The sequence below is a fragment of the Alexandromys fortis genome, unplaced genomic scaffold (assembly GCF_014885135.2).
Source record: "Alexandromys fortis isolate MF-2015 unplaced genomic scaffold, M_Fortis_MF-2015_v1.1 scaffold_94, whole genome shotgun sequence".
In the NCBI taxonomy this organism is placed as follows: domain Eukaryota; kingdom Metazoa; phylum Chordata; class Mammalia; order Rodentia; family Cricetidae; genus Alexandromys; species Alexandromys fortis.
The window spans coordinates 5,079,818-5,100,804 of NW_026067979.1; the positions used below are offsets into that span (position 1 = coordinate 5,079,818).

The 20,987-nt window shown below is 39.1% G+C and overlaps 1 protein-coding gene across 1 annotated transcript; it reads right to left on the reverse strand.

Moving 5' to 3' along the window:
- Window positions 1-32: 32 nt before the first annotated feature.
- On the reverse strand, window positions 33-9,612 carry LOC126511034 (serine protease inhibitor Kazal-type 10-like). Its single transcript, XM_050157877.1, has 6 exons — window positions 9,523-9,612; window positions 8,874-8,989; window positions 4,454-4,515; window positions 3,373-3,410; window positions 1,441-1,556; window positions 33-467 (listed from the first exon to the last, which is right to left on the reverse strand). Exons 1-6 carry the CDS (start codon window positions 9,610-9,612, stop codon window positions 422-424), a joined length of 468 nt encoding a protein of 155 aa, XP_050013834.1. The 3' UTR covers window positions 33-421.
- Between the last annotated feature and the right edge of the window lie 11,375 nt (window positions 9,613-20,987).

Below are 20,987 nucleotides of genomic sequence, written 5' to 3' on the forward strand. Positions count from 1 at the left end.
GGGAGAGAGAGAGAGAGAGAGAGAGAGAGAGAGAGAGAGAGAGAGAGAGAGAGAGAGAGAGAGGTGGGAGGTGGGCAGAGCCCTTTTAAAGGGGAAAAAAGTGATTTGCACAGGAGGCGTTCTCAGTGGCTACAGCTGAGGACATATCCTGTCAGAACCCCAAGGGCAGGTCAGTACAGATAACCTGAATACTAACAATAATCACAGTGAATATGATAACAATTTTTAACACCATGATTAAAACTGAAATAAAATCCTTCAATCACAGGTTGGAGAAATTCTTCAATATCTTATATTCCACTTTATGAACCACAGAAGACTTCATTTGTTGTTTAGGAATCTGAAGCACTCACTGAGAAAATTTTACTTGATTGCAGAATACACTATGAGAAAGGATGATGTATGTGTAACCCACACAAATTCAGCAAGGACCATGATGCCGATAATTAAATTTTTCTTTAGAGGTTCTGTAAATAAAGAAGTGAGAAAGAAAACACAGAATTGAGCTGCCATGTTCAATTAGTGCTTGTAAACTGTACTGCATTTATTGCTTTTTAATGAGGAAGACCTGGCATGCACTGATGCTGAGACTCTCTCCTCACCATGAGCAGCTACATCGCACCAATTCTCTACCCTGGCATGTGTCCTATCTCTCATGATGGGATACTTGACTTTTCCTAAAAACCGACTCTGCCTTGGGACCATCTCAGACCCAAAAGAGGAGAGGACTAAAATTGTCTTAGTTGTCCTGTAGAAGCAGAATACAATTTGGGGAATTAAGTATACAGAAATTTTGATGAAAGGAAAAACTTGAGAGAAAGAGAAAAACTGTGGGCAAGGATTAAAGTTGAAAAGAATGAATGAATCAATTAGCATTAATTAAGCAATTTTTACACACTCCTTATACAATAAAAGAATGTGATGCAGAATGATAGCGCAGGGAGAAGGGAGAGTGGAGATGCTCTCAGACTTCCCAGTCCCTTAAGAACGTAAGAAAGCGGTCAGTAAGTTCAGTAGACAGACTGGCTCATCCAGAGACCTCCCTCCTTAGTATTGGATTCAACTGTGATGGGTTTCAGAGTTCTAGACTTGAGTATTCCGTTCACACAGCAGGGTTACTATTATTCAGCATCCGCATTTGGAATTATGTTATCTTGTTGACCAGTAGGCTGCTAGCAGTTTATTAATAATTCATTTAACTTCACTAGTGGGTACATTTACAGAGTACTCATTAGAATTATACTGAAAGATCAAATTTTTTTTTAAAAAAAAGCAAGTTTTGCAAATGAGAAGTTAAAGGAAAGGCAAGAGTAGGTTCCTCTGGTTTTAGTAGCCACAGTTTACTGTGTGCATGTCATATCTGGGTTTGCAGAAACGGGGCTTCCTATCATGCCATTAGAGTTTCTTCATTACTTAGGGTCTTTAATCACGTGTTCTTACATCATGGCACTGCAGAAAACACATTCATTGCTATAAGTACGTCCATTTGTTGCGCAGATTGGATTCCTTTCCCTGGTACACCTGTTTGGGAAGTTTTTATATACGTTGCAGTCAGGCTGTCAAAGATAAGGAGACAATACCAGGTTTATCATATAGCGATCTTTGTGGGGGAAAGGCCACACAACATAATAGTTAAATATTAAGGTTTAAAAAATAAACATTGAGGTACCCAAACCCAAATATTTTATACATATTATAATTACATTTATTTCTTTTGTGTATGTGTGCGCAGGTGTGTGTATGTGTATATGTGTTCATGCATGCATATCTATGTGCATGCCACAACATTGATGTAGAGGTCAAAGGACAACTTGCTTGAGTCAGTCTCTCTTTTCACCATTTGGGCCCTGGAGATTGAACTCATCCGTCTTGATGGCAGGCACCTTTATTTACTGAGCAATCTTGCTAGCCCACATACATTATACTATTGATATAGTTTTATAAATTTGATTTTTCAAAAGCTGTGCACTGGATATATGAATTTTATGATAGAGCTATCCCGTCTCTACTTCTCTTCACATTCAGGTCAGTCTCTCATTATTTTATGTCATGAGAGATAATCAAACTTGATTATTTACCTTTTAGTCTCTTGTCCTCCTGAACCATCCATGACAGACACATACACACATTTAAGTGAGCCTTTGTTTAGATGTGTAAGCTCTTACACAGACATAGATAAGGAGAGTATCGGCGATTTACAGAAATAGGCAACAGTGTGTATTTTCTGCTGAATTTACCCTTCAATTTCTTTGAAATTTTTATCTATGCAGTTGTTTAGAACTACAGTACTTCTTCACATCTGTATAACATTATAGTGTGTTAATATTTGAAAAATTATGATTAACCCACCTTCAAATAGATTATTTAATTACTTTCAAACTTCTTTTCTTGCTATAATAAACAAATCTACATTAAATAACTTTTTAAAATATATTAAATACTTGTATACAATAAGGATTTGGTTCCTTAATGGAATTTTTTAATAGTGTCAAATTTTATCTTGTCTCTAATGCTAAAGCAGTTGTACAGTGTTGGCAAGACTATTACTATTTATGTGCATGCTTGTGTGTGTGTGTGTGTTTGTGTGTGTACCTGAGTGTATATGTAGGCACCATACATGTGCAAGAGCCCACAGAGGTCAGAATAGACAGTTGATCCTAAGGAACCAGAGTTAAGACAGTTTTGAGCTGTTATGTAGGTGCTGGGCACAAAATGTGTTTCCTCTGCAAGAGTAGAATGTACTCAACCTCTGAGTCATCTCTCCATCCTCCGGGAAGACTCATTCTTGACCTCCATATAATGATAATGACTTATGCATTTTTGTTTGGTTTTAATTTTTTTCAGGCCTATTCTATTATAGATTTTGGTTGTTGGTATTTGACATTAAAATTACATATAAAACAGATAAAAATACTGTTTAATTAATTTACTTTATTTAAAAATTTAATTCACAGTTTCTCCTCTCTCCACTTCTCCCAGTCCCCCCTTCCTCAGATCCTCTCCGCCTTCATTTCCCTTTGGAAAAGAGCAGCCCTCCAAGGGCATCAACTGAACACAGAATGAACAAGTTCAATAAGATTAAGCACAAATAATTATATCAGGGTTAAACGAGAGAACTCTGAAGGAAGAAAAGGGTCCTAAGAGCAAGCCAAAGAGTCAGAGATGCCTCCATTTCCACTGTTAGGATTCCCACAACATGCCAAGCTAACAACCATCACATATATGCAGAGGACCTAGAGCAGACTCGTGTGAGGTCAGTCAGCTGTCACTTCAGTCTCTGTGAGCCCCCGTGAGCCTGCTTAGTTGCTTCAATGGGTCAAGTTCTCATGGTGTCCTCAACTCCAGTGGCCAAATTAGACAGTGTTAACTCACCTTCTGACGGACTTTTGTTGAAAATGCAAAAGTATTCTCTGAAACCAACAAAAGAAAAGTTAAGCATAAGAAGAAGGAAAAAATGGCATGAAGTTCCCTTAGTACTTAGCAGAAATAACCTGTGCAAAATGCTTATTCCTGACCTTCAAAGTAAGGTGAGAATATGTGGTAGTAGCAAAATATGTTTGTAGAATGATTTCAAATCTGAAAATATTTGTTATTCTTTATTTATTTCTAAAACTTTCCTTTAAAAGATACCATAATTTTTCTTTATATGTGAAATAGCCTAACCAGAGAAAAAATGCCTTGTAAGAAAGCAACTTAATTTGCTTTGCATAAAAGACAGATAGTAAATTTGATTAATAATATTAATCTTGAATCTAATCTTTCACAATTCCTTTATTTGTTCTGAAATTTGTGATTTGTTAGTGGAAGAATCAGAGTTTTCTCTATATATATTTATTAATATTTATAGATTTTTCTCTTAGCGAGAGAAAACTTTTACTAACAGTAAGTCAAGGTAAGTAAGACCTTGACTTACAGGACTCAGCTGACAAAGAACAAATGATTATATCAAGGATCCCCAAATCTGGAAGACACCATACAGCTCATACATTACGTTGAACAACACTGGGATGTGTCCTACAAAATGGGACAAGGGTAAATATCTCTAACCAAAGACCTATGACAACAACGTAAAAATTCAAAGGGTAGATTTTGAGGTTTACTTTTAATAGAGATAGGTTCCAACTATCTTGTCCAAGTTGGCCTTGACCTCCAAGACACAAGAAGTTTTCTTTCCTTGTGTCTTTGAATAACCTTGTGCCTTTGGCTTTATGGGAATGCAATGCTGTGCTCAGCTTCTGCTCCTTATTCTAATTCAGTTTCTGTGCTCCAGTTTTCTAAGTCAGGGCATGGGTAAAAGCAATTCATCGGTGTAAGTTCTAAAGAAATTTGTAACATAATGTTTTTCACCAGTTTTATGTTTCTAATCCCAGTTTAAAAATTTATCTGTTCCAGAATTGCAATGGATGCTCCCAGCATTATATGTCTGGGAGGGAGTAGTAGAAACTTTACTTACCATGATAAAGAGGAAACACCAAGGCCAGGATGAAAATGAATTTGGTCCATAATAAGGAGGAAGACATTTGTCAAGTCTGAGGAACAATCATTTAATTATAATACATTCCAAAGCAAAGTTTCTTACAGACCAGGGAACTACACCACCCCCCTTTCCCAGATTCCTAGATATGGCTAACACTAATGTTCCTCTATCCTTTGACTAATCCTCAAAATCAATAAGACACAAACAACAGAAGTGCAGAGTCCTCCTGGGAACTTGAAATTCCCTCATTGTACCTATTCTCCCAGCCACTCGCTCAGCAAAGCAGGAGACCAGCTACCCTTCAAGAAATACCCATGTCGCAATCTCAGGTTTTCAGAAACGATTCTTTAAGAAAGAAGGACCTTGAGAAGCTGCTGTGGGAAGTCAAGGCTCCTGGACAGTCCCCAGATGTCTCCGTACGCCCTATCTGGAAAAGCAGAGATAGTGGAGAGACAGCAACAGCCCTGGGCTTTAATGCTTTGCTTGCCTTCTCGGCTCAGCCACTTCCCTCCAGCTGTGGTTCATTATTGCTTTTTTATTAAGAACCTTGTTCGGGAGCAAGATCAAAAGCCAGCACAGATCATCCTAGCAGAAGACTGTGTTCCCCCTGGAGGCTGCAAAATAGCTCACAAGATACACCTCACTTGTTCTTGATAGTTCTCTCAGCAGAAAGTTAGGAACAACTTGACCTAACTTATCCAGAGATGTGGGAAAGAGAAGGCAATTAATACTGGAAGGGGGTGAGGTGAGGGATGCATTTCAAACTATTGGGTAAGGAAGAGCAAGAGAATAAAGGGGGAAATAAAATTAATTTAAAGAATTGTGACTGGACAACTCCACCTCATGGTTTTGTCAGAAAAATTAGATCGAATACTAAAATAAAGCTAATACAACTACACCTGGCAGCCTCGACAGGAATTTTGATTTTTATCAGGTGTTTGGTGTTTCTTTTGAGATGTGTACCAGTGTGCCAGTGGGACGTTTGTAAACCTGTAGCACGAATTTACAGCCAGGAATGGACATCTGCTAGAGATGTTTTTATCAATGTCCATTTCCACGGGCAAAATAGCCTATCTGTTGTTTGTATAAGAAGCCTGGGCTGTGGTATGTTTGGAAAGGTCCCAGGAAAGTCTTAAAGACAGCCAGTGCTAAGGAATCCTGGTTAGAGGATGAAGACGGGATACGAAAGGACAACCAGGGGAAATTGAGGCCACAGTGGACAGTGTCCTAAGTTAGAGAAGTTGATGATCTGATGAGTCCGACAATTAGGTGGGAGGCACAGTGGGATGTGAAGTTGCCATTCCCTGGAGGTCTTCACTCAGCTTTCTCAGAGGCTGACATTGGCAAAGGCATTGGCAGTTAACGTCCGTGAGTTCTAATCCCGTCTCTGACGAAACGACCTCTCCATCACATCCAAGCTCTACAACCTTCAACGGTCTCACTATGTAGCACAGGCTGGGCTGGATCCACAGGCCTTGTCTCGTGACTCCTGGGGTTATTGGCTTACACCACCATGCCCAGCCCAGCCTTTAAATAGGCTTATTGGTAGAAGTCATGAAGAAAAGAAACCAACGTGAGTCCCGTGAGCACACATATGTCTATTGTTAGTTAATTTAAGATTTTCATCTTGCACCCTCATTGGACTTGGTACTGTGTTGCCTAGGCTATCTCTACAAAAATCTCTACCTCTTACCCTCCCTTTTCCCCCTCCCCTCCCTTAAGTTCCCATTGGTCCATTAGACAATTTCTCTTATACTTGCTATATATTTGTAATTTACCCTTAAACAAAAATACAAATAACACAAATATTAGATGGTACAAAGTAATGGAATATGATGTCATGTTTGCACAATACATCTATATAATGAGTAATTTTAAAATCAGGTAAACATATGTTACCATATTTATAATGACTTTTTGGTGAAACCTTCAGCGTGCGTCTAGGTTTTTGAAATACACAGTATCCAGCTGTTGTTTCTATAGTCTCCCTACTTGCACAGCAGCGCTTTTCAATCCTCACCAGAACTGAGCACTCTTGGATTGGGCCCCTATTCTACCGTCTGTATTTTCATTTTGTTTATGGTACCTGCATACATTTGTAGATAGATATATCCCCCATGACTCAGAGGCTAAGTCTATGGTTTAAACAGAAACCCTCACAGGGACAAGAGACAGATAAATGTTCAGGCACTTAACCACTTTCTGTCACTTACAGAAGAGTGACAACTAGGAGTTGCTAACATAGAGTTACTAACTATTGAGCTCTCTCACCAATTCTGCTACCAGTCTCTGAAATGTGCTTCTCTTTATTCTCAACTCTGACCTCAGGGAAGAAACCAGCCAGATCATGGGAGCACCAGCATGTCTCTAGGACAAACACGGTCCTGATACTTATCTTATTCAAGGAAGAGCTACTTCAAAACATGAGAAACTGGTTTTTATTAACATTTAAAATTTTTTATGCAGATGCTGAGTGAAAAATTATCAGATCCCAGCCAACACAAACGACCTATTTCTTTTTTTTTTTACTTTTATTTATTTTTCAAATAAAGGACCTATTTCTGTTACTTTTAGTTGGTAGCCTGAATCTCTTCAAATTGGTATCGCACCATTTTTCTCAACCTAAACCTCTAACCCTCTCTGATTAAAGCTTCTTTGCTGGTGACTTCATGCTATTTGACTCTTTTCTCTCTTGACTGAGATGAAGTCATGTTTGATGCCATCATGATTCTCCACGGATTATGAGAGGCTAACTCGGGAGGCCTCTTAGACTTTCAACTGCTCAAAACCCTCCTCTGAATGCTCTGAAACTTGAGAATGAAGAGAATCTAAGATATTTATTTATTTATTTAAAATAAATATTATTTATTTAAAAATTTCTCAAGTAATATGACATTTGCGAATCTCTTAGATCACAGGTACTGAAATATGTCTTAATCCATTATGCAGGCAAATAAAAAAACACTCTAACACATTTAATAACACTTTATTTTAAAGCATTTTATTGAGCAAATCATTTAGATACTTAGAGCTTTAAATTGAATTGAGGTTTACATTATCGAATGTAACATTAGGGTAAGGGTTTTGTTGTTTGTGATCAACTTTCTCTGTAGCCCAAGCTCGGACTCACCAAGGTTGAGTCTTGCCTCAGCTTCCCAAGGGTTAGGATTGCAAGTGTAAGTATCACACCCTGCTTGGACACCAACATTTCAAACTGACATTTTATTAATGAACATAGAAAATAGAAATTCTGAAGTTATAGGTTCCTATTGTTGAGAGCAACCTCGAATGCTCAGTGTTAAATCCTCTGTCATATAGTGTGATTCAGCTGGTCGTCTATGAATGGAAGGCTTTGATCAAGAAATTCTAATTGTAGAATTCATTGCAGAAAGGTATTATAATTATAGCCATTGGGATGTTTGGGTCCAGATATTGTCAGCATTTACCATAATGAGCAAAGAAGAAAGTAGTATCACTTTTCCTGGAGAATCAAACGGGAAAAACAGAGAAAGATCTTTAAAAATTAATTACACGTTCTGGATAATTTACAAGTTTACATATTAAAAGTGAGAATTTGAACTTGGGACATGTTGGAGAGATTATGATTTATTGTAGAAGCAGCTGTGTCTATTTGCTTTTTAGCTCCTTTATATCTCCTTTCCCCCCTGTGAAGATACTTGATAACTCTCAGTCAAAAGTCACACCAGATTCATGAAGGAAGAGCTATAGGGAATTCCAGGTCTGCCAAAGGCTTGTGTGACTTTGAAAGCAAATGGGCAAGTATTTCAATAAGAGGAGAAACACACACAAGGAAATGAGGACTAAAGACAGGCTGGTAAGCCTTCAGATAACAAACAGTTTCAGAATGAAGGGACAGGAGTTCAGCTGGGAGTGCCCTGGGCTCTCAGGAATCTTTTGAGGGACAACTTCAAGAGACCAAGATGACATCGCACGAGCTTCTTTCTAGCATTAATTGGCTCATTGTGCACGGTGAACTTTAAAGGTCAGCATTCAATCTGGTTTTTGATCAGCTATCTTGCCTGTAACTAGAATGCTGCAAGGTAGATTCTTGTGGTATCACAGAGATACACCGGTTAATGTTGCAGCTTCTGAATTACATTGTCATCGCTATTACTCAACCACTAGCACTTCACAATTCACCAAATTAAGTGAAATTAATCAATTCACCCATTTGCAGATCACCTAGCTGAGATATGTTGACAGTTCACGAGTAATACACTTTAGAGGAGTTAGAAGTACATTCTTCTGGCTTTTATAAAATATAGTTATCTTTGACATACCCTATGTGCCTAGATTACCAACAATATGAATCTATATCATTGTCTAATGCCTTATTCATGCCTGGAAGGGCAAATGTTTCCTGTTGCCTTCTTACCTCAGTGAAACGCAGAAAATACATTTATTGCAATAAATTTTTCCATTAGTTGCACAGATTGGATAATACTCTTTGGTACATGTGTCGATATATTTTACATATGGCTCACAATCTATCTGTAAGAGAAAGACAATAAAAATCATCTAATAGTGAACACTTAATCACAATAGTCATGAAATATATCATAATTCAACAAGAGAGAGCATAATGTACAGTTAGGATCAAAATCAAATACCTACACACCCACTATCCAGTAACTAATGAAGTAGTCTCAATCCTTACGTAGGAGCCATCCGAGGCGTTCTGGTTTTTGGCAATGTTATCAACTTTGAGACAAAAGAGACTACTCAATTTCTAAAGATGAACTAGTACAGACAAGTTAAAAATTGACATCTGGTAAATGAACATAAATTTATTGAGATGTATAAAGCCAAAGCTTAGTTGTTGTTCTTTATTTTTGCTTGAAATTATATTTACTTATGTCATATACTGTAGGTATTGAGATGAACCGTATGTACTTATTATTTGAACTGTAGAGCAGCTAACTGCTGAGAAGGAATTTATAACCTGCTTTTTCTCATTCACCAATTTGAGAATTGAAAAGGCAAGAAAACCACCATTCTACTCCTGTCTCAGCACAGCACCTCACCAGCATTCTACCCGAGACTGAAAGCTTACCAGAATAAAGAGCCAAGGCCAAGTTGAACACAGCTTTGGTCCATAGTGAAAATAACTCCATTTGACCTAACCTGCAGGAGAAATCGTTCAGGATGTTTGTTACTAGGAGCCTGGCTGCATTACAAGAAGACAGGGTCATTTGAAACTGGGTTTTGTTTAGACACTTAGAACAGATATTTCAGAGAGGAGTATATGAACCAGTGCTGACATCAAGGCTGCACATGGAGCCTGTCTCCTCCCGAAGCAATTCTGCGAGTGATGTACACCCTGGCACTACTCTCAGCAATGTTGGGCACTGGGGCTGGCTTTCTCTGAATAGTGGCAGCAGTGTTGTTTACTAGGGCTGTCTTCCTCTACAGCAATACTGACAGCAAAGCTTGCATTGTGGTCATCTTCCTGTTGCCACACCTCACCTACCTTACCCAGAAAGGTAGATGTAGGGACAAACCTCTGGAGACTGACTGGCTCTCTTGTTCACTCTTCTTCAGCTCCAGCCTTCAAGCATTCTTGCTTCTTGATCCTTGAGTGAGGAACTTGATAAGGGCAAATGGAGGCCTGGGGCAGGTAAGGTACAGAAGTACACTGTTCCCCAGAGCCTGTAAAAATAGGTCATGAGAGGCACCTACTAAGCGCTTCTCAATACAGATAATAGATCAGTATCCATATATCATCCCTCAGCAGGAGATGTGGGGACAATCTGATCTCTGTACCTGGAAATGTGAGGAGAGAAGTCAGTGTGTACAGATACTGATCCTAACGTAGATAAGGGATGTGAATGCTGTTTTTCAAGCTAGAGAACAAAGCAGGAAAAAGGAGAGCAAATTTTGAATTTAATAAGGCTTCATATCCTGAATAGCTTTATAAGCTAAATATATAGTAGGATTTTTCTAAGTAACTGTTAAAGCAGAGAGATGCAGCACCCCACAAACACTGTTGTGAACTGATGGCTAGCAAACGTGTTCTGGTGGTTGGTGTGTTTCCAACGTGCAGATGAGGTACAGTCAGGTATGGAAATTCTGGAAAACAGTAATTCATGGTTCTTACTACTATTTTATTGTCTGCTAACCATTGCATGAGTTAAAGAATAATCAGAATTTCGATCAATCATATGATGAACCGTAATAATAATCTTTCTAAAGTCCTCTCATTTTAAAAGCATACTTGTTATCTACTATTTTCTGACAACCTGATAAAATGTATTGATTTTATTAACTTTTAGCATTTCTTGGGCTTTTCATATAAAATATCATTGGTAAACATACTTCTTGGCAGAGGCATGGTCAGCTCCTTTGAATGAGATTGGCTGATTCATTGGGTGTTCTCAGAGACAGCAGTTGATCCAGCCTTCCAAGCCAAAGTGTTAGATGAGCTAAAACACACAGGAAGACCTGTGGTGGTTCTGGTTGGTATCACAGTCACGCTGACTTTGATTGCTGGCCTCTGGTTTGGATATCAACACTCAGCAGAGTTTTCAGGCCAAGAGGGGGGGCGCTATGGCAGTCACTTTGGATCCCATTCAAAGTGTAAAAATGAAAGGCTATTACTGGATTTCTTCAAGGTTGATCAACCCCAATGTGAAGGTCTTAGGACATGGACCTGTTGTAGAATATTATTTGAACTATGTAAAGATGTGTTACATTTGCTCCTGATGCAGAATATTACTATTAACTGTGTTAAGGTGTATTATATTTGTTTATGCTGCATTTGTTTAATGATACAAGGATGTGTGGTTTAATTATGTAAAGATGCATTGCATCTGTTTCACCTTGCCTGCCTAAGGCACCTGATTGGTTTAATAAAGAGCTGAACAGCCAATAGCTAGACAGAGAAAGGCTACATGGGGCTGACAGGCAGAAAGAATAAATAAGAGGAGGAATCCAGGCTCCAGAGAAGAGTGAAAGAAGAGAAAAAAGAGAAAGAGGGGGACATGCCTGGAGCAAGAAGCCAGGCAGTCACCAGCCATCCAGACAGGAAAAGCAATGAAAGTAATATATACAGAAAAAAAAATGTCAAAAGCCTAAGGCAAAAGGTAGTTAAAGAGAATCAGGTTAAGTTAAAAAGAGCTAGCCAGAAACAAACCTAAGCTAGGCTGAGCATTCATAACCAATAAGAAGTCTCCGTGTCATGAATTAGAAGCTGGTTGGTGGCCTAAAAGAAAAAGCCCAGTATGTGGACCAAAACAAATAACTTCAAATCCGGTCACTTAAGCCATCTCTCGCCTCCTTCCATGAAGCTGCTGCCATTCATATAAAAACTCCAAGTCAAGAACTCTTGCTGGATAACTGTGCTTGGCTCTTCTAGCTTACACGATTGCAGCATCAACAAGGAGTCCTCAAGCAGATCTCATCCACTGATAGGAGAGTGATGGCCTTAAGAAGAAGACACCTGAAGCTTGGCTTTGGTGTTGTGTACAAAGACAGCACAGTACTTCCTCATTCTCTTTTCTATAATTGCATAGCCTTTCCCCTCCCCTTTGTTCCAATGAAGCTGGTACATCATAGACACAGCCACTGTAGTAGGTTGACCCAAATTCAATTCCTGGGTTCTACATGATAGGCTATGACAACCCAGCTCACATGAGTTTCCCCCTTACTTCTACTCTACGCTGTGATATATGGGCACACAAAGGTAAATATGAAAAAATAAAATAGGGAGTATATTCTCAGATCCATTCCTCTTGAATTTTGAAAGCAATAGGCATAAAGTGGAGAAGGATGCTACAGCTTCTTACTATATTGTCTCCCTGACAATATGGCAAACAACATATAATATAAGCACAATGGAGCATGTTTCCTGAGTCTGAATTCTTCCTTTGGATAGTACAGCCTCCTTCAGTGTGCGAGCCTGAGACTACACTACCTTGATCAGTGTAATCTGTAAGCCCATAGCCCTTTTACAGTTACTCTCGTGATTTTATCTTTTTTTGGAGACTTTCAGGGGAGATTGTGTAACAAATAACAACTCTAGAAAATTTGTACTGCAATGCTAAGACATGTTTGTTTTTCTCTGAAGAAAATTTCCTATGATTATACTAAATAGAAACCATGATACTACCAAGTGTGAGTGAGAGATCTTAGCTCAGAACTTCCTATTAGCTAGTTTTAAAGTCATTCTAAAGAAGGATTAAGTGAGTGTGTCTGAGTTTTAATTGGACCTTCCCCGTGACAATGTGTTGTGTCTAGAATATTCTCTCCTAGAACTTCAAGACAGTAATACATTTGTACTTGAAACTCTTTCTTCACTGCCTAATAAAACACGGCAGCCACAGTAAAGAATTTCAAAAGAATCTATTAGGAGCACAGTTGGAACCAATGTGGTAGAATAAAAAACTCATGAAAGTGTTTTGCAAAATATAATGACAAATAAATATTTTTCCCTTGCTTCTAGGTGCATTGTACCTTAAAGTCCTACTACAAAGACTGGCATGTGGGTGTCCAATCTGGTCGGAGGGCTATGGAGTAAGGGGTTTATATAATCAGGGCCTCATCAGAATTGCTGGGTCAGACATTATAGGCTGATTCTCTGAAATCTGTTACATTTCAGAGAAATATTTCTAAAAATGAAGAAATGGGCAAACCAAAGAAATGAAGAGAATCCAGTAACTTTATCATTTCTTCATTTGCTATTTCTCCTTTTGTCCTGGGAATCACAGTGCTGCCCCTCCTGAGGGGCTTGAGGAACTGTACAGAGTTTTATACAAAGTTCTGGATAATATAAATCCTTGCTATTTGGTGTCTCCTCCTCTCTCCTGATCCAACATACCCTTCAATTCAAGAAAGATGTGCGTGTTTGTGTGTGTGTACATGTGTGAGTGAGTGCGTGCATGTGTGTGTGTGCATGCATGTGTGTGTGTGTGTGTTTCCAAGCAATCAGAAGCTTGTAATTTGTATCCTATGCCCCTCAGTTTACTTATATCATTTGAGAATGGTCTGAATAGCACAAAAATCAATAACCTATAATAGAACATAAATTCTACACATTTGTGATATAAAGGAGAAATTAGCATAATGAAGGTTAAGAGCCAGGTATATTTGAAGTTTCTTAGTTGATCTGGTCATCAAGAAGATTTTACTTTCCAATGTCTCATGTCTTGAAAGAACGAAGAGGGTTATACGTACATAGAAACATGGGAAAGAGTGCCACATCAAGGCCAAGGCAGAGATGGGAGAGGAGCTGACACAAGGCAAGGAGTGCTGAGAGCAATGGGAAGAAAGAATCACTTGTTGAAACTGCCAGCAAACACTGACCTGCTGGCAATGTGATGATTTTGGGCTTGGGGCCCCCAGAAATGCAAGAGAATTGATTTCCATTGCCCTAAACCACTTGATGGAACTTTGTTGTATATCTTGTACATGTTGTGTTGACAACCTTGGAAAACTGATATTCTTTGGAATTAAAAAAAAAAAAAGAAGATTTTACTTAAACCGTCAGTTCACTGAGGAAATCTCCAACAGCTTTAAAATAGCAATCTTGCTTCCAGAATTTTTTCCATTCCTTTTTAAAAAACAGATTCTTTTGTCATATCTGTGAGATAACGACCAATCATGACAAAATAAAATACAATAAGATAAAGCAAAATCCATTTTATCAAAGTTGGACAGTCTTCCAACAGGAAAAGAGTTCCAATGTTCCAAAAGAATTTTAACAATATAAATTTCAAAATTCTAGGAGCAGATGTTTTAGTTGAAATGAAAGATCTAACCAAACAAAGGAAAGTTCCACCTCCTTAGTCTCCCTCTCCAAATGGGAACAGCTAACAAAAACAAAGACTAAACACAATAAAATTAAAATTCTATGCTTACATACATATTATCCCGTTCAACCATGAGTAATTCTGTTTAATATGTGTGAGTTACTCTCTCTGTTTTTATAGATTCCTGGTGTCTTTTTAACTTTGCAGGGAATTCGTTTTCCCAGTGGCTTTCCTTCTTACAGAGGAGACATACTGTTTTTTTCTTCTGTGAGTGCTGACTTCTGGGTAATCTTTTCTTCCCAGGGACCTGTTTAACCTTCAGCACCACAACCAAAAAACGGAGCTTCGATCCACATCTTCTGTGTTTCCTGCTGTTAAAAGTCTTAAAAACAATCAATGTTCAAGAATTGAAAAGGTTCACGCCAAAGGCCTATTCTAGCTTTTTGTAAGAATTTTCACATGTCTGAAGCACTGGGTCTTATAAAGGTCAAGTTAACCACATGAAGGTTTCTTGGGTCTCTGTGGTCTGAGTCTGTATCTCTCAGAGAAGTCTGACACATTATTTCCAATAACTAAGAAGAATCCTTAGTAGGCATTTGCTGTATTTCCTGTACCTTATAAAGTTTCTCATTAAAGGTTTCTCATCTTAAATTTCGTTAAATAAAACTTCTGTAATAGTGTTTTAAATTACAGGAATCATTGCCTCACTAATATTCATAGGGTGTTACCAGGATTTCCTAAACGAAGTCTGAACAATTCTTCCCTTGCTTTGTTAATGATTCTTTTCTTTGCTTCCCATGAGCAAGCAATAATATATAAATGTCAGTCCAGAACACATGATGAATAGTGAAAACAGATTAGAACAACCTGTTCATGTGTGGGGTTCTTTTCATGGGGGATTATTCTCCTGACTGCACTCTGATATAGACAACTAGTTGCCTCTAAGCGATTGCCCCTAAGGGATTAGGGCATAATAAAATACTTGGGTTGGCACTGTGTCTGAATTGTGTTCTCTGCCATATCTGATGAAGAGAAACACCATGAAAGCAACCACAGGGTGGTTAAATCCAAAGTAGAAAATGGAGATAGAAATCTAGATTACAGATAGATTCTAGGTGGAGGTGCTGCAATTATTCTAATTGCAAGTAAACACTCATTTCATTGCCCTTACCTTTTTCTCCCGAGATAACAAAGGACAGCCCAGAAACAGAGGATGCTCCTCAGCATACGTCTCAAGACCATCTACTTGCTTGTAAGGTAATGGAGCGACTTACCCAGAAGCTAATCTTTAACAACATCAGGAAGAATGAACAAGATCATGTGTATTGGGTTGGAAAAAATGCAGGCAGGCCATTGCTAGGGAAGATGGCTCTGAAGGCCACAAAGCACTCAACTGGATATTCCTCAAACCCAGGCCATTGGGTCACAAAGACCCATGAGGATGGACACCTGATGTCTCATCAAAATCTTACCCGTGAAAAGCCTGGATCTTCTGGCTGGAGAGAGTGTGAAAGGAAAGAAGGAGTCTTATTGGCGACAAGCTGGAAAATTGAAACACTGAGCTGTGCATCCTATAAAAGTATCTGTTTTAGAGTTTGTAGGCATAATGCCATGAGGGAGTTTTGAAGAGACATACAGATAGACAGCTGTATTCGATATTTTCTGTTGTTAGAATAAAACACCATGGCTAAGGCATCTTATTTGGGTATATGGTTTCAGAGGGGACAAGAGTTCATCACAGCAGCAAGATGCAGGCATGACTGCAGAAACGGAAGCTTCAAATAATATAAATTATGTTCAGGAAACTCTAATCTAAACTGGTGAAAAATTTTAAAACATCAAGTCTCTGAAGAAAGAAATTGAAGAAGATATCTGAAGATGGAAAGCTCCCCCATGCTCATGGATCAGGAGAATTAACATAGTAAAAAATGGCCATCTTACCAAAAGCAATCTAACAGATTCAATATTATCCCAATACAAATTCCAATACAATTCTACATCTCTTGAAAGGGCAATTTTCAGCTTCATAATGAAAAACTAACAATTCAGGATAGCTGCAAACAACCCTGGACAATAAAAAAACTATAGGAGGTCTCACCATCCCTGCTTTCAAGTTGTACTACAGAGCTATCTTGATACAAACAGCATGGTATTGGCATAAAAACAGATATGTTGATCAATGGAATTAAACTGAAGACTCAAACATAAATCCACACTTAATATTTGGCAAAGAAGTCAGAAATACATACTGAAATGTTGTGGGATAGTTTGATTGCACTGTGAAACTCTAGACTGTCAATAGAGTTTACCTTAAATCAAGGGGTAACCAGCAACTAGTTGACTAGAATTAGCTGGAGATAAACCAGCAATTTGGATAGAGAAGTTACACAGGAAGAAAAGGGCAGGGGCTTGAGTTTGAGTTTCCTTTTGGTTCTAGGTCAAGGGAAGAGGTGTGTCTCTTGTGATGTCTCCAGGCAAAAAAAGCAAAGTTAGCTAGTCTCTACTCAACCTCTCTGAGCTACCAGGTTTTCACCCTAGCCTTCCATTTCTGAGTCTTATTGAAAAATAGAACAATAGAGACTTAATTTAAACCTAGCAGGGACCACAGGACCAGAAGCCCTGCTAGGTCAGGGTCTAAGTGGCCTATGGGGCACTGAGTGTCTGGCCATGGGGATAAGTAAAATACCAGTAGATTCATGTGTAGCCGCTAAATAGTTAGAAAACATAACTGGAAAAAAGATTGCTAAGTTTTAGAGATAATGGCTTGATTTTTTTATATTGTTTGTATTTTCCAATGAGATATGGATACGTAAACTTCTTAGTTCTAACTCTGATTTGGACAGAGCAGCTTGGGCGTGCAGAGAGGATGTGCAAGTGAGTGGTGCCTAGTGTTTGGGAAAGGTTTGGGTGGAATTAAGTCAGATGGACAGAGGAAACTAAGCTAGTCTGCAGGATGTGCTTCCTGGTACAAGACTCGAGCACAGGGGGAGATCTGATGGAGTGGGAGGGTTGGATGTGGTGTGAGGAGACTCTGTGGGTTGGGGAACAGCTAGAAGGGTCATAGTATAAGCTTAGGGATCAATTGTGGTGTATACAGGGATGACCAGACTAGGCTATGGTACTAGGTTATGGTTGTGGGACCCAGGCTAGATCTTCTAGGCTGGGAAGAAGGTGTAGACTCTCCACCACAGATGGAGAAGGCAGACGACTCATAGCGATAGACCCTGAAGAAGGTGGGAAGTCTGGCTGGCTAGATAAGTTGGATGCAGTGCAGTGTGAGTAAGGTTTTGATCATACATTTATGCACATCTCTTGGACATTTGAGTTTCTTTTAATGTCCATTTTATTTACGAGTTCAGGATGATGTCATTGCTTCATCTTCCCAATCTACTGTTTTGTTTTTAGAGCTTTAAAAAGTGTCAGATTTTCTCCTACAGACTTTGATATTAATTGGCTAAGCTCAGGGAAAAGAGCCTATTACATTTCATTGACTTTAAAGAAAACACTTACAAATTGTCACAGGCTAACTTGATCTTTTAAAGATGCTCCATCACCATAAGCAAGGGCATGGAGTATTTTCCCAATTGCCCAAGAATACTTTGATGTTTTCCAGGACTGCTTTTTTTACTCTTCAAATAAGATTTATATAATGCCTCTTAAGCAATTCCTTCTGTCATCTTTATTGTCATTTTTAAAATGTTTTCTCTACTTTTTAATTATGTCTTCACTTTGGCCATTTCTAGTACATATCAAGTAACTAAGTTCTACAAATTCATTCAATATCCAAATAATATACAGAATTGTCACAATTTGATCTGGTTTTAAATGAAAATGTTTACGTTTGAGAGTTTAATACATGTATACAATGAAATATGATTGTATCTATCTCCTCCATTCTGATTCCTGAATTGTACCTCTCAAGACCCTCCCTCACAATTTCATGTCTTGTTTGGTTTTTCTTCTTCTTTTTTGCTTTTTAAAATAACCAACGAAGTCCAATTAGAGCTGACCTTGGGTCCAGCAGGGCAGGGCCATCATTTGGAGCATGAGAAGCTTATCAGTAGCCACATCCTCTAAAAAGAACAATGCTTCCTGTCTACTGCCAATAGATTCTCAGTACGCAGCAGGGCCAGGAGGCTATCAATACTTCCATGCTAGAATTTTGGATTGCCTATGTGGTTCTTCTTCAGGCAACCAGAGCTGCTACACGATCATGATGGCAGTAGTTGTGTTATGTTCAGAAGACGGCACTTCACAGTATTCCTCTGTATCTCCCAGCTCTTACATTGTCTTTCCACCTCTTTTCCTACAATGTTCCCTAAGTCTTAGTGGCTGTGAGGTAAACGTAGCCATATCCTTTAGGGCGCAGCACTCAGTCTCTTAATCTCAGCACTGGTCAGTTATTCATGTCTCCATTGACCGTTGACCACTGCAAAGAGAAACCCTTCTGAACAAAGTTAAGTCCATGTGTATGGGTATAAGCACAAATATTTATAAGGCAATTAGACATCTTATTCATGCAGCAAAATAGCAATAAGCCTGTTCTATGCTCGAGCCTATGAGCTCCACAGCTGTGGGCTTTTGACCAGGATTAGAGTATCAAGCATGAAATTCCTTCCTGTGGAGCAGGCTTCAAATCCAATCAGAAAGTAGTTAGTAACTCCATAGGAGCCATGCCGCTATTTTATCCCAAGATACATCATGCCTGGCGGGTCAGCATTGAAATAGTCAGGGTTCAGGGCAGAGTTAGAACACGGATCTCTCTTCTCCCCCTTCAGCGCTCGCAACACCTTCCGGTGCTATGAAAACTAGCCATCTGGGAGCAAGTTTCCTGTTCATTTGAGATTGATTTCCCTCTGTTTTATAAAGTGTTGGTGTCTTTAGCAAGTGAGTCTTATATTTAGTTATTTTTAGATAGCCAAAGACAATGGTAATAGCTTGCATTTTGTAGACCTCTGGGACCAATAACAAATAGGGATTTTCATTAACGACTCATGTCTCTGGGAGACACATTGTCCACCCACATAGAGTAATTCCATTTAAATGGTTCCCCTAAAAGTTATATTTTGAAATGAGCTTACTAATTAGTGGGTTTTGTAAGACTTTCATGCGTCGTTAGTTTTGGCTCACTCACCCACTACACTCGTGCTCCCTTTCCCATCCCTGCTCAACCCCTTAACCCTCAGTGTTCTGTTCTGTCTTTTTCTAAGCTCTCTACTATCCCTTCATGTTTTAAAGTTGGGCTAAAGATAGTAGATGTCCAGATAACTTTTCATACCCCCATCAGATGGGATTAGGGCTCCTCTTCACCCTCTGATTTGATATATTAATGACTATTGATTTTTCTATTATACTATTATATTTTCTGCCTAAATGTAATTTTGAAACTTCACTTTTGTGTTTTTAAGTTTAGGATCCCTGGTAGAAGAAAAGGTCAAAGTTTATTGAAAAGTAAAAAAAGTTTTTCCCCTTTTTCCCCTCTTATTGAAAATAGATTTTTTTTTCTCACATAATATACCCTGATTACAGTTTATCCTCCCTCTACTCCTCCCAGTTCCACCTCTCACCCCACCTGGCTCCACTCCCTTTCTGTCTTAACAGAATAAAATATAATAAGCTAAAACAAAAACCAACACATTGGAATTAGACAAAACAAACTGAAGGAAAAGATCCCAAGGAAAGGTACGAGAAACATACATAGATGCAGAGACCCACTCTTTTGCACATTAAGAAATCCCATAAAAACACTAAACTGGAAATTATATTATATACCCAAAAGGCCTGGTGCAGACTGTGCATGCTGCCTTAGTCCCTGTGAGCTCCTGTCCCATGTGAGCTTTGATCATGTTTATTTGTAAGGCCTGATTTTTTTTTGGTGTTCTCCATCCCCTCTGGCTCTTGGACTCTTTCTGCCTCCTCAGGTCTCCCTGATCCTTGTGGGGAGGAATGTGATGGAGATGTCCAGTTTAGGGCAGAGAGTTCAGAGGTCTCTCATTCTCTGCATAATTTCTGACTATGGTTAAGAGACCTCTGTATTCTATTTCCATCCATTTGCATGCAAAATTCGAGAAGTCATTGTTTTTTACCGCAGCATAGTACTCTAATGTGTATATATTCCACACTTTCTTCATCCATTCTTCCATTGAAGGACATCTAGGTTGTTTCCAGGTTCTGGCTATTACAAATAATGCTGCTATAAACATAGTTGAACAAATGCCCTTGTCATATGATCGGGCACCTCTTGGATATATTCCCAAGAGTGGCATTGCTGGGTCCAGGGGTAGGTTGATCCCGAATTTGCTGAGAAACCGCCACACTGCTTTCCAAAGTGGTTGCACAAGTTTACAGCAAGGCCAGCTGGACTGCGACTGAAAAAGCATGGGATAAAACCGGACTCTCTGAATATGGCGGACAACGAGGGCTGATGAGAAACCAAGGACAATGGCACTGGGTTTTGATCCTACTTCTTGTTCTGGCTTTGTGGGAGCCTAGCCAGTTTGGATGGTCACCTTCCTAGACCAGGATGGAGCGGGGAGGACTTTGGACTTTCCACAGGGCAGGGAACCCTGACTGCCCTTCAGACTGGAGAGGGAGGGGGAGAAGAGTGGGGGGAGGGGGAGAGGAGAGGGAGGAGGGGAAGGGAAAAGGGAGACAGGGAGGGTAATGGGAGGCGGGGAGGAGGCGGAAATTTTATTTTTTTTCAATAAAAAATTATATTAAAAAAAGTTTTCCCTGTAAATAAA

Coding starts and splice junctions, on each gene's coding strand:
- LOC126511034 (XM_050157877.1), bottom strand. CDS start 9,612: ATGGAGTTATTTTCACTATGGACCAAAGCTGTGTTCAACTTGGCCTTG. Junction 3,411..4,453: donor GGTGTTTCCTCTTTATCATG/GTAAGTAAAGTT, acceptor TGTTGGTTTCAG/AGAATACTTTTGCATTTTCA. Junction 468..1,440: donor GTTTTCTGCAGTGCCATGAT/GTAAGAACACGT, acceptor CTTTATTTACAG/AACCTCTAAAGAAAAATTTA.